Source organism: Malus sylvestris, chromosome 4, assembly GCF_916048215.2.
Source record: "Malus sylvestris chromosome 4, drMalSylv7.2, whole genome shotgun sequence".
In the NCBI taxonomy this organism is placed as follows: Eukaryota; Viridiplantae; Streptophyta; class Magnoliopsida; order Rosales; family Rosaceae; genus Malus; species Malus sylvestris.
In genome coordinates, this window is record NC_062263.1 from 17,355,842 (window position 1) to 17,369,992 (window position 14,151).

General features: G+C 36.4%; 1 protein-coding gene across 2 annotated transcripts; it reads left to right on the forward strand.

The window, feature by feature from the left end:
- The first annotated feature begins 86 nt into the window (after positions 1–86).
- Positions 87–2,797, forward strand: LOC126618761 (V-type proton ATPase subunit G 1-like). 2 transcript variants are annotated; one of them, XM_050286920.1, is made up of 5 exons: positions 87–241; positions 646–738; positions 876–911; positions 1,331–1,431; positions 1,665–2,797. In XM_050286920.1, exons 2-5 carry the CDS (start codon positions 651–653, stop codon positions 1,806–1,808), a joined length of 369 nt encoding a protein of 122 aa, XP_050142877.1. In that variant the 5' UTR covers positions 87–241; positions 646–650; the 3' UTR covers positions 1,809–2,797. The 2 variants fall into 2 exon arrangements, with proteins under 2 accessions (XP_050142877.1, XP_050142878.1); XM_050286921.1 differs by lacking the exon at positions 876–911.
- The last annotated feature ends 11,354 nt before the right edge of the window (positions 2,798–14,151 follow it).

Sequence of the window (14,151 nt, forward strand, 5' to 3'; positions counted from 1 at the left end):
TTTTGGACCAAAAAGCAAGACTAGGAAATTAGATGTATACACGTGTACAGTGCAGATAAGGCCAGAAGCCCAACTCTAATGTGATTAGAAAACGTCATCGTTTGGAGGCTGAACTTGGTCTGTTACGGTCATCTCCATTTATTCTTATCGCATCTGTGCCCCCCGCTTTTCTCTGAATCTTTCTCTTCAACTTCTCAAATCGACGCTCTCTCTCTCTCTCTGCCTCTCTCTCTCCCTAAAGGTACTGAATCTGCGTTACTCTGTCTTTATTTTGCTTTATGTGAAATTACTTTGATCCGTTTATGTGTTATTTACTTCAATTTATTGAATTCTTATGACAAATCTGAAAAATTGTGGTGCTTTGAGTTCCGATCTGTTTGAAGCTGCTGTGAATTGAATCACTCATTCAGTACACCGGCCTAGTTATTGGATCTCTGTATACGAATAGGGATCGATTAATTATTATGTATAAATGTATGAATAGGGTAATCAGAGGGTCACAGATTAAATTTTGATGTGCCATTCATGGCTGAAATTTATGCAGATTTTCGCGAAGATTTGATTTATTTGATTTTATTATGTTTTGTTTGATTTTTTGTTAATTGGGTTTTGTTCAGTGTGTTAATCAACTGTAGTATTTTCCAGAAATTATGGCATCCAATAGGGGTCATGGTGGAATTCAGCAGTTGCTGGCTGCAGAGCAAGAAGCTCAGCATATCGTCAATGCTGCCCGAAGTGGTAATTTTTCGTTAAGTTTTATTTGGCCATCGATCAATTGTGTATATCGATCGGTTAGCTGTTTGTTTCTACCACTGATTCAAGTACTTGATGTGCGAATCTCTGTATTTTCATTTTGCAAACGGAATTGTTTGCAGTGTTTATTAATTGGACTCTTGCCAAATTGTGTGAAGGTGGGTTCTTGATTTTAATTGGAGAGCAATTTATCTTTTTTCTAGTCTAACATATTGTGTTGTCAAGATATGCATTGAGATCGTTATTTTAGTATGAATTTGCAGTCTTAATATGCTCTTTGAATTTTTTTTTTTTTTTTGAATTTTATAGGTAAAGTAAATAAAATACCCGACAACTGTAAATTTTATAGAAAACACTCCAATAGCTCAATTGGAGAAAAACAAAACCCTCGCCTATCCACTTGATGCTTAGTTGTGGAATCACCTAACCATTTGGTGTTACAAAGTATTGAGTTTGAAGTGTTTTTCTTTGAAGCCTGATGCTTCAAGGGCTTAAATTTGAAAATCCCTAAATGTTACACAAAAAACGAGTTTTTTTAGTTTTCTAATTGCTTTGCTGTCTGGCCTTCTGCTGTTAGCTAAAAATGCTAGACTGAAGGAAGCCAAAGATGAGGCCGAGAGGGAGATTGCTGAATACCGTGCCCATGTGGAGGCTGAGTTCCAGAAGAAAGTTCAAGCGGTATGTATATGTTGGTAAAGCAATACGTTGATTGTTCATTACGTCTGGCAATGTGCTTGCCAATGTCAGTGTCTTGTGTTTCTTGCAATTTGAGAAAATTAACATACCAACCACGAATATATGATGAGTGTCTTTCCCCCCCGTAGTTTTTGTTATCCTGAAGCTACCCTACACTTGTTACATATGTGCTTCTTATGCCCTTCCCCCCATGCTTTCATATGGCGACTAAGCAGAGCAGTGGAGATTCAGGGGCCAATGTGAAGCGTCTTGAATATGAAACTGCAGAAAAGATCAATCACCTCTCGACAGAGGGCTCAAGGATATCGAATGATGTTGTGCAAATGCTTCTGAAGCAGGTGACGACAGTGAGAAACTAATGCTATTGGTGATAAATTATAATTTCAAACTCTTTGCAAGCATTGTACTCTTGTTGCCTGATTCATCCTATTCCTTAGACTTGCGGTGCTGTGGTTGGTATCCTCGTATCCTTTTTTAATCATTGGAATGAGGTTTTATTTGGCACAATCCTTGTAACACTTACTATTATTTTCGAGTGGAGTGCAATTTTAACAGTTATGAAAAAAATTTGAATTGGGGACCTAGAGGGCACTGACCCTTTACACTTTATACATTAATATGTAGACAAAAATTTACCAAATACATGAAAAAATATATTTTTACATCAAATACCTATAAAAATTAATATAAAAAATATATAAAAACATTATTTAAATATGGATGAACTGTCGATTTAGTCTCTAAATTATTACTCGCATGAAAATTAGATCCTTAAATTTTTTTGGAAAAATAAGTTCGTAAACTCATTACAAACAGCCAATTTCATCTTTGTCGTGAGATTTTAAGTTTTTCCATCCAATTTTCTGTTCACTCAAGTTACATGACTTGCACATGACATAAGTAAAAATCATCATTTTCTATGCCCATACTCTGGTGGTGTAGGTCTTTTAAGGTAACCAGAACTCTTTTGGAGAGAAGAGAGACAACGCCGTTCATTCCTCTAGGTGCGTTGCACTTTTAGACGAATTTGGGAAGATTGAAAGAATCGATTCAAACTTTTGCTCAAAAAATTCTCAAACAGAGACAAATCTTTTACTGACTATGCTTTTACTTGGGGGAAATTGTGCATTGGAAGGACAATATTAGTAGAGATTGTATAACCATGTGGGACTTATTGCACCAGAAGATACCGAAGAGCAGTTCATGACTTGCTTTGCATGCCTAAACTTGGTTTGTTATGTTATTGGCATGATGTGGAATTGGTGCCTTGGACTTTATTTTTGCATTGAAAATAAAGAAAACATGGTATGGAATTATTTTAATGAAATTTGTTGTTGAAGAGTTGAAATTATTTTCATGAAATTTGCTTTGCGATGGCCAAATCGAAAGCCTTTAATGTTTATATAAGATTCCCAGCGAAAAACAGTTGCAAATTAGGATCTATAAATTTCAAAATTTGGGAAAATTTGAGCGCGAAAAGTGAGGAGATGGATGCTTCTCCTAGTTGTGTTTCATGAGCGATGAAATGACGATTTTACCTTTCAAATTGTGTCATGTGCAAGTCATATAACCTAAGTTAACCGAAAAGTAAATGGAAAAGCTTGAAATCTAACGGCAATGATGAAATTGGCTGTTTGTAATGAGTTTAGGAACTTATTTTTCTGAAAATAATAATTCAGGAACCTAATTTTTACTTGGGTAATAATTTAAAGACTAGATCGGCGGTTCACTATTTAAATATTACATTTGAAAGGCCAAAATAAAAATATAAAATTCTTATTAGATTATGTTTCCTAATTGCATTTGAATATCTTTGTTGGGAGTCTTCTAGGCTATAGCGTGGCCTTTTTAGTTTAATACGAAATTAATTAAAAACAAAACACCATCTTCAAGTTTCAAACCGGGACAACAAGCAACCACTACGCCTTTACCACTACACCTGTATGCATTCTGTTTCATCTATCTTACTTCATAGTATTTATAAGACAAATAAATAAAATAAAAATTTTTGGGGTCCCTGGTTCCTGGGATCTGGAAACCCATGGTGATGAAGGTTATCGAGCTGCAATCGCCAACGGGGAAGCCATTGGTTGCATGGTTCCTGGGAATCGACGTTCATGGGGCCTGCATTACTCATGTATCAGCTTGGCTTCGTCCATCACCAAGTGTAAGTGTTCTGGCGGAGGCGCTGTAGAAAGGCCGACCACTACTTTGGCAACGCCTTATTAGACACTGGATAATACCATTTAATACTAACTCAGTATTTGGTGCCATTTTGTATTAAATTAGCACCGAATTATTTATGTAGCCTCACCTATTTTATACAACTCACACTAGATTACTTATACACTCCAATCCTCAGTATTGTTAGTCGGGTCGCTAGAAACAAAATCACTCTAGCTCTTTCTGCATCCCTCTCTCGCGGATTACTCAAGCGCCTTACCAAGCCGTCTTCTCAATCAGTATTCCTTCTACAGTCTCCTTTTGAGGAAGTAGATGAACATCTTTGTGTAGCGGCAACTTTTATTAATAGGAGGAAGAAGTACAGACAAAAACAGGTCAAAGATGAACTGAGTTTTTTTTTTGTAACTGAGAACAGCTCTGATCAATATTCTTTATTTTCTGTTCTCTTAAAAAGTATCTACACATTATTTTTTTCATGGAAAAAATCAATTTTTAATTTGGTACTGCACCAAATACTCGACTAAAGAGTCAATACCATGAGTAAATAGTTAGTATTCCTGACTAAATAGTTAATAAGCCCGGCTAAAAAATCAGTACTATCCGATTATATATTATTTTGTTCGGCTGGGTAATCAGTATAGCCCAAGCTGACAACCGGGAGCTCTATTCTCTATCGTCAGTTGTCCTACTAAACAAGTGCTGTGATCTGGTGATCGTAGGCTGCAACCAATGGCCCAAATGTTTCACCTCTTCCCTTCTTACTCACCTCAACGACACCAGCGCATTCTCTTGTCCACCTTCCTCATCAGGACAGCTTCAAAGCAGATGTGGTAGCAAAAATTCGTCGCCTTCAGTCTTCACGAATTTGTACCTACAAAACAATCAACACATTTTGATCAAAGACCAAAGCCTCACGTACTCATGAGGTGGTTGGGGGAGGCGGGGTGCTTGGCCAATAGATTTACGATGTCTAAGTTAGTTCTCTATAAAGAGTAAATGTTTAGGGCTTTTATATGTAGCAAAAAAACTTACCAAAATTTGATGGAGATGAAGGTATTTATAGGAGGAGGTGGCCAACCATAGGGTTAGGCTTTTACCTTACACATGGCGGTATCATTTGGCCAAGGTGTGTCATCCGTTGGATGAATGAGGAAAAAATATTCCCAAGATTTTAATTAGGAGATAATATCTTGGAATTATAATGGAAGCATCCATGATTGATTGTGATAGAGATTCCTTGCTTGATGAAGTTGATCTCCAATTGTGAATGTATTAAAGATAAAATTTAGTAATTAATCATATCTTTAATGTCTTTGACTTTTCCACGCCATGCTGAGCAGCACGTGGGAGTATATGATAGCCCTGACCATTTAATGAGGGCAAGCTTGTCTTTCTTGAAAAAAAAATCATGTGCTCTTCTACATTTCAGGATTATTTTTGGCTCCACACCAAAGTTAAACTATAGTCTTGTGAAAGAAAAACAAAAAAAAATGCTTATTTTATAGAAAATTAAATTAAATTGACAGTAAAATGAGTAGTCTTGGCCTCTCGTAGATTATGGTTTAACTTTGGCCTTCTGAGTAAAAAAAAAACAAAAGAAGTAATACTTAGTAATTCTAATATTCTATGGAACCTTAAGAGCATCCCACATCATAGAGCACGTTAGGCTGTTGAACTTTCACATGGGCTACATCCTTATTATGGACCATTTATGATCGTTAAACTTGGCCACATATCAAGAAGTACGTTGGAATTCTACTGTAAAATCAATTGGTAATAGAAGAATAACCCAATTTCTTATAAAACATTCCCCATCCTCACAATAAGTCAAAACAATGGAGTTAGTTAAACTGATTTGTTTGATTTTAAGAGCAGATCAAACTTGTCCTCCCAATTTTCTCTCCATTTTCCAGAGAGAATGGCTCTTTATTGAGACCATCAATGGACTGACTAATTTTTTGGGTTTTAGGAAGCAAAGAACATTGGATTGTTAATTTAATATTCTAATTGAAATCTTGGCATTAGATTAATTTATCAATTGAAATCTTAATAAAGAACTCGACAAAAACATTATTAATAAAGAGTAAGGGCTGGTTTAGTATTGCTGTGTTTTGAAAAAAAACTGCTTCTGCAGTGCTGTGAGAATAAGCAGTTGTGAAATAAAACAGCAAAGTGTTTGGTAAACATTTTTGTAAAAGTGCTTTTGAAAAAAAAAAGCAGTATTATAGTGTTTAGTAAACTTTTATGTAAAACAGATGTGAAAAAAGTCAATTTTTCAAAGCTGGGTTTTGCAGCTTTGTGTTTTTGGCTTTTTTTTTCACCCAAAACTGTGAAAAAAAACTGAAGCCGAATGTTTACCAAACACAAAAAAGCCCACAGCTTTTTTTGATACCCACTTTTTTCAGAATCACCTCAGTACCAAACCAGGCCTAAATCATGTAGATCCTATAAAGACATAATACAGTATTTTTATTTTTTATTCAAGCGATTTTATTATTCTAAGTCACGTTAAAAAGAGAAAGAAAACTTGATTCTATGAAGCAGTGAGCTGAAAAAGAGTACATGCCAAAGTTTTAGAGAGACAAGCAAAATAGTCTAATACCAATGTTGCTCTCTCTACTCAATCATATGCTAGCCCGACAAAAATGAAGTTTTATTTTAACAATCATTGGTAATATTATAAATAGAATCATATAATTATAAGTTGTAAATTATTTTTGTCAAACTCTCGATGTGTGCAAATGACGATTACTACATTAGCAAAAAGTAATCATGCATATGTATTTTGATGCGGATTTGATCCCCATCAATTTTCTTCTTTCCTATTTAATCCACCAACAATGCCGTTCTACTCAAACAGGGCTCAAGAGAAAACTGTAAAATGTAAACAAAGAAAATCCAAGATAAGTTTGGTGAGTTGGTGCACATCATCTTCCAACGGCAGACCACATGGAAATATGGGTGCCAAAGAAGCAAGCGGGTCCATTTCTTGCATTTTATTTGATGGACCTTGCTGCCTCACTCAAAGGCTGTCACAAAAATGGGTCTTGACTCTTGGATGGCCTAAAAATTAGGGGATAGAGACAAGGCATAGTTTCTATGATTGCATCATAGGCTTAATGTTGAACAGAAATGTAGGACCCAAAAGTTTCAATCTTATTGACAAAAAAATGGTTTTAACCGTAATGTAGGCCTCAACCCACCGTCCGATTAGTGCCTAGCATTTTTTAAAACCTTGGATGTGTGTGAGAAGCTAAGTGAAAACCACCTCCTATCTTTGTTTTCTTTATGTGTGATTGTAGGTTTTTTATCACAAATGGTCCCTGAAATTGACTCTCACCATCAAGATGGTCCTTGAAATTGAAAATCAATCAATGTAGTCCTTGAAAATAGGTGTCACAAATCAATTTGGTCATTCCGTCACAATTTTGTTAAAAAAAATCTGTTAAGTACTAATGTGGCACATAAATGGGCCCTATAAGTCATTTTTTTTCTTACAAATGGTCCTTGAAATTGACCCGAGACATCAAAATGGTCCCTGAAATTGACCCACGACATCAAAATGGTCCCTGAAATTAAAAAATGATCAATGTAGTCCCGCTAGTGTCTCAAATCAACGTAGTCCTTCTATCACAATTTTGTCAAAATTTTTGTATGTGTTGATGTGACACATAAATGGGTCATACAAGTCTAATTAAATTTAAAAAAATTACAAATACGCTTAATAATTTAATAGTTAATAAAAAAGTTGTCAACCCAAAAACCCAATCATGCAATCACCTCGGATCCCAATCCACATTTCTCCACCTCATTCACTATCTATTCTCTAAAAAAGAAAAAATCTCAATGTACTTGTCACATCCCAGTCTCGGTTCTGTTGTAGCATGATATTGTTAGATTTGGGCCTTGGCCACGCCTTCACGGTTTTGTTTTTGGGAACTCACACGAGAACTTCCCAGTGGGTCACCAATCTTGGGAATGCTCTCACTCGAATTCACTTAACTTCAGAGTTCCAATGGAATTTGAAGCCAGTGAGTTCCCAAAAGACCTCGTGCTATATGGAGTGGGCATGTACATATAAGGCACATCACCCTTTCTCTGTTGGTCGATGTGGGATGTTACAATCCACCCCTCTTAGGGGCCCGATGTCCTCGTCGGCACACTCGCACCACATGACAGAGTGGCTTTGATACCATTTTGTCACATCACAGACCGGCTTCGCTAGAGCATGATATTGTCCACTTTGGGCCCCGACCATGCCCTCACAGTTTTATTTCTGGAAACTCAGACGAGAACTTCTCAATGGGTCACCCATCCTAGGATTTCTCTCGCCCAAACTCGCTTAACTTCGGAGTTCCAATGGAATCCGAAGCCAGTGAATTCCCAAAAGGCCTCGTCACCCTTCGCAAGTACATATAAGGCACATCACCCCCTCTCTGTTGGTCGATGTAGGATGTTACATTCTGCCACATCCCAGTCTCGACTCCGTCGTAGCACGATATTGTCCGTTTTGGATCCCGGTCACACCCTCATGGTTTTGTTTCTGGGAACTCAGACAAGAACTTCCTAGTGGGTCACCCATCCTAGGATTGCTCTCACCCGAACTCGCTTAACTTCTAAGTTCCGATGGAATTTGAAGCCAATGAGTTCCCAAAAGGCCTCGTGCTATAGGTAGGTGGGCGTGTACATATCAGGCACATCACCCTCTCTCCGTTGGTCGATGTAGGATGTTACAGTACCCATCCTTACACACTTCAACAACCTTCACAGAATTGAACCTGGATCGGGATCACCTTTGGTGATGGTTTGGCCGATTGACAACAACTTCTGGGACATCACCGTTAACATTTAGGTGATCAACATCCTTACAACCTTAATCTTGGAGAGCTTTTTGGGGCTTCCCTGGTGGTCTGGTGATGCAAATAACAGTAAGGTCTGCCTTGAGATAATGAGGTTATACCCGAGGTGTGTCTATTATTGGTTGAAAACTATTTCCACACCCCCTCTTACCTTCGAGAATTTATGAAAGGGATCTCTCTTCAGAGTAGGCCCTACTATAAGAAAAAAAAATTTCATTATGCAAAAAGGTATTTAGACAACTATTTTAATTAATTATTAAACTCACATCAGCACATAACAAAAAAATTTACAGAATTGTGGCGGAATGATCATTATGATTTGCGACATTTATTTTCAACGACTACATTAATCGATTTTCAATTTCAAAAACCATCTTGGTAGTGTGGCTTAATTTCAAGGACCATCTTGATGGTGTGGCTCAATTTCAGGGTCCTTTTGTGATAAAAACCCATAAATCTTGTGGGGCTCATTTATGTGCCACATTAGCACTTAACTGAATTTTTAACATAATTGTCACAGAAAGGACCACATTAATTTGTGACACGTATTTTCAAGGACTGCATTGATTGGTTTTCAATTTCATGGACCGTTTTGATGGTAAAGGTTAATTTCAGAGACTATTTTCAAGCATAGTTTCTATGACTGCATCATAGGCTTAATGTTGAACAGTAATGTAGGGACCCAAAAGTTTCAACCATATTGACAAAAAAATGGTTTTAACCATAATGTAGGCCCCAACCCACCGCCTGACTAGTGCCTAGCGTCTTGTAGAACCTTGGATGTGTGTGAGAAGCTAAGTGAAAACCACCTCCAATCTTTGTTTTCTTTATGTGTGATTCTTTGTATCACTATCATGATCTGGTTCTATTAATTAACATGTTATAAGGCATGTTTGCACTTTAAGGAGTGATATGCATTGTGCCATTGTTTTTCTAACATCAGTGTTTTGTTACAAAATTCTTAAGATTTTCATGAAAGATTACGTTAATGAGAGTATAATTTTCTATTTTCTCACATGGTCCCCAAAATTTCGAAGACGATCATATTTTAAGTTCCCACATAACTAATTAGAAAATGATCTTCGAACCTACTTACTTTTCATGTTCGACACTCTCCTTTTTAACTTTGTGCATTGATAATCCTACAACAACATCAACAAAACTTTATTCCACTAACTAGGGTTGGTTGTATGAATCCTAAAGTGTCAATTCGCTCAATTTTGCACAAAGTCTTCTGTTAGCTCCAAGTACTTCATGTATTTTCTTTGAGTCTCTTTCCAAGTCTTCCTCTACTAGTTTTGCCTAAATCTCTATCTCATAATCACATTTTCTAATTGGAGCATATATAGGCCTTCAGTTCACATGTCCAAACAACCTTAGTCGATTTTCACTCATCTTATCTTTAATTGCAGCCACTCCTACTTTACCTCAAATATCTTGTTCTTAATCATGTCCTTTTTCGTGTGCCCACACATCTAGCTAAGCATTTTCATCTTCACTACACTCATTTTTTGCACATGTTGATGCTTGACCGCTCAACATTTTGTGCCATTAAACATTGATGGCTTTATTGCCATCCTATAAAAAATTTCCCTTGAATTTGAATGTCGACATAACACACTTGATGCACTCTTCCACTTCATCCATCCATCTTGTATTCTATTGTTGGGATCTCCATTCAATTCGTCATTCTTTTGCAAGAGTATTAAGATATAAAAATAAGTATAAAAATCATTCTCCTATTAAATATATATTTGTAACTAGATATAAGTCGAATGATAACACCATGCGACCACTTTCGGTAAAACCAAACACGGAAAACTTTATTTTGAATATTCATAGCATACATTGGATTGTTGGATTGACCAAGATATCATCCCAAATTCTCCACCTTGATGCTTAATCTAAACCAATAGGAAGTGATTTTGTAAGATTAAGATATGAGACAACCCCATTGGGTTTGTTTTGGCAGAAAAGGGAGAAATTGTTAATTGTGACAGAAACACGGATGATACACCACGTGTTTTTATGTAAATGGTAAGAAATTTTATTTTTTAAGTTATTAACTTTTTAACACACATGTTCCACAATTTATATAATGACACGTGGTATACCACCCCGTGTGACGGTCACACTGAAAAATCTATCCAGAAAAGGCAACTGGTTCTGACCAGAGTCATTTCTATTGGGGATTCCACATAAAGGCCAGACAAACGTGACCTAGCAACCATGTGATCACAGCTGAGAAATTCTAGGGCTTGATATTTGGCAGCAAATATCCCAGCACAACCTATCCTTTAATATATATGCTGATATTTTAATCTAAATAAAAAAATTCATTAGTATAATTGAAAACAATTAAATTCAGTTTGTTTATTTATATGCTTGTCAAGTGGGCCACCTTCACAACTGATGTTGATTACAAGTTTTTCCTATCTTGTTTATCAAGTTTTTAACCCTAGCATTGCTGTGATGCTTATCCTATATTCACTCATGTTAACAATGCATATTACTGGTTGCTTTTGTTCATCAAGCCAAATAAATGATAGCTGCGATCACTAGAGCCTATCCTTCTCGTGTACGATTCCAAGCCAATACAATTGCTCATCGCTTAGCATGGTACGCTCTTCATACTGGTTGCTTTTATTGTTATAAGTCAACAATCTGTGATAGAATTATATATGCTAATAAATAATAAATGCAAATAGAAATTTACAAAATATGAACAAAACAAAAATATAAAACAGACAACTTGAAGATCGAGGCTTGCATACTGCAAAGTCCTTGAACAAAAATTTCGTCCCTACTCAGTGCTTGTAGTTCTACGGACATCAGCTTCACCAGGATTCAACGATCTAAGTTAGAATTCCAGCACCAAAAAACTAGACTTCTGGCGAATTTGCTTGCGGTGCTTTTAGTATGCTTGGTATATGAGGATTGATGATTTTCAGTGGTTTGAATGATATGCATATGCATGTATTTATAGTGAGCATATGTCTGTTCGCAACAGACATATTTTTGGGAGGCGACTGTTCAATGTAAAGGGTGTGTTGCTCCATTTGTTTCTCAAATACGCTTTCAGACTTTATCTGAAAATATGAGTCTTTTTATAAAAAAAATAATTTAATTAAATTCGAAATTAATTAAAATAATTAATTAAAGAATTTAATTTTTAAAGCCCCAAGGCCTAAGGCCCATCTTTTGATAACTAATTATATATATATATATATATATATATATATATTAATTATTAATTAATTATCAATAAATTATTACACCCCAAAGCCCAACCCCAAGGGTGAGCCTAATTTTATTCTCCAAGGTCCATCACTCCAATTACTTTCTATAAGGGACAAAGCCTTATAAAGTGAGGAAACCTTGTGGTGGTGAGCAATGTAGGACAATGAAATTCCACTCAAAATTTCCAACAATACCCCACATTTGAGTTGAAATTTCATTCAAACGCCACCAATTTACTTATAACACCCCACATTTTAATGCAAATGGAAATGCAAATGTATGACGAGGCTACCTAAAACTGAGAGAGAATAGACATGATATGCATCAAGTGAAGTGTCTTTTGGACTTGAACTTACCCTAGTGAAAACATATCGAGTTTACTTGGTGACACAGTGGATGTGGAAGATCTTGAATTGTTCACCGCAGTAGTAAACCGAGACAATATGCTACACACATATCATGTTTGCCACACGTCAATTCATACGGTTGTGTTCATTTTGTCTCTGAACAGATCTCGAATTTCTTAGGAGCTTTAGAGAATTTAGCCATTTCAATTCTCATAAATGCGGCCCCATTTACTCCTGTATAGGTTGTCACATCCTGGCCCAGGTCCACCATATCCTGAGCCCGTTCCACTACCGTAGCACGATATTGTCCGCTTTGGGCTTACCATTCCCTCACGATTTTGTTTTTGGGAACTCACGAGCAACTTCCTAGTGGGTCACCCATCATGGGAGTGCTCTGGCCTTCTTCTCGCTTAACTTCAGAGTTCTTACGGAACCCGAAGCCAGTGAGCTCCCAAAAGGCCTCGTGCTAGGTAGGGATGAAAATATACATTTAAGGATCACTCCCCTGGACGATATGGGATGTTACATAGGTAAAATTAATTAACCATAGTCTGCCATATTCCTCTTGATAACAAGATATTAATGTCATTAAATGTATAAAATATAACCCCTCAAAGTTCAACAGACAACACACATTTTATCATAAGAATAGGTAAGTTGTGTGTTCAACTTTTGAATCAAACTCAACCAGTTTGCCTATTGAACCTAGACCATGGGATCTCCAATCAGCTAGGTTAGGTTTCCACCCAGTTCGATTCATTGAATTGGCTTGCGACCCATTCCCCTCGATGTAAATAATATTTGCTCTCTTGGTAGGCATTTTGTCAAAGGATCAACTATATTTTCCTTTGACTTCACATAATCAATGGATATTATTCCATTGAGGAGAAACTTCTTAAGAGTATTATGTCGACGCCTGATGTGTCGTGACTTCCCATTGTATACATGACTTTTGGCCCTTGATTGCACGGCCATACTGTCACAATGTATACATATAACAGTTACAGGCTTTGGCCACATTGGAATATCCTCCAAAAATTTTTTGAGTCATTCGGCTTCTTCGCCAGCCAAGTCTAAAGCTATAAACTCAGACTTCATGGTGGAACGAGCTATACATTTCTATTTAGAGGATTTCCAAGATATTGATGCACCTCTTAAGGTAAAAACATATCCACTTGTCGACTTGGATTCTATAGTGTCAGAAATCCAATTGGCATCACTGAAGCATTCTACAACAGGTGGATACGTTGAGTAGTAATCCGTAGTTAAGTGTATTTGTCAAATACCTTAACACTCTTACTAAAGCATCCCAATGATCTTGTGCCAGATTACTTGTATATCTACTAAGCCTACTTACTGCATAAGCTAAGTCGGGCCTAGTTGAATTCATCAAATACATTAGACTTCCAATTACTTGGGAATATTCAAGTTGAGATATGGCATGGCCTTTATTTTATTCCAACTTGCATCCAGCATCAAAAGGAGTTGTCGCAGGTTTGCAGTCAAATTGACCAAACCTTCGTAATATTTTTTCTGCATAATGGGATTGTGTAAGGACATACCCTTCACTATTTCTCTTAATTTGAATTCCTAAAATGACATTGGCTCTAAGTCTTTCATGTCAAAACTTGAATTCAACATTTTCTTTGTTTTGTTTATTACATCTTTATCACTTCCCATTATGAGCATATCATCCACATACAAGCAGACACTGATGCAAGTTTCATCATTACTCTGAATGTAGACACATTTATCAGATTCATTTATTTTGAACCCATGTGTCAACAAAGTATGATCAAATTTCTCGTGCCATTGTTTTGGTCTTGTTTAAGTCCATATAATGACATAATTAATTTGCACACTTTGCTTTCTTGTCCTTTAAGCACGAACCCTTCAGGTTGTTCCATGTATATTTCTTCATCTAGTTCTCTATTTAAAAATGTTGTTTTTACATCCATTTGATGTATATCAAAGTTGTATACAGCCGCAATCGCTATTAACGTCCTAATTGATGTTATGTGAGAAACGGGAGAATAGGTGTCAAAATAATCCAACCCTTCCTTTTGGTGATA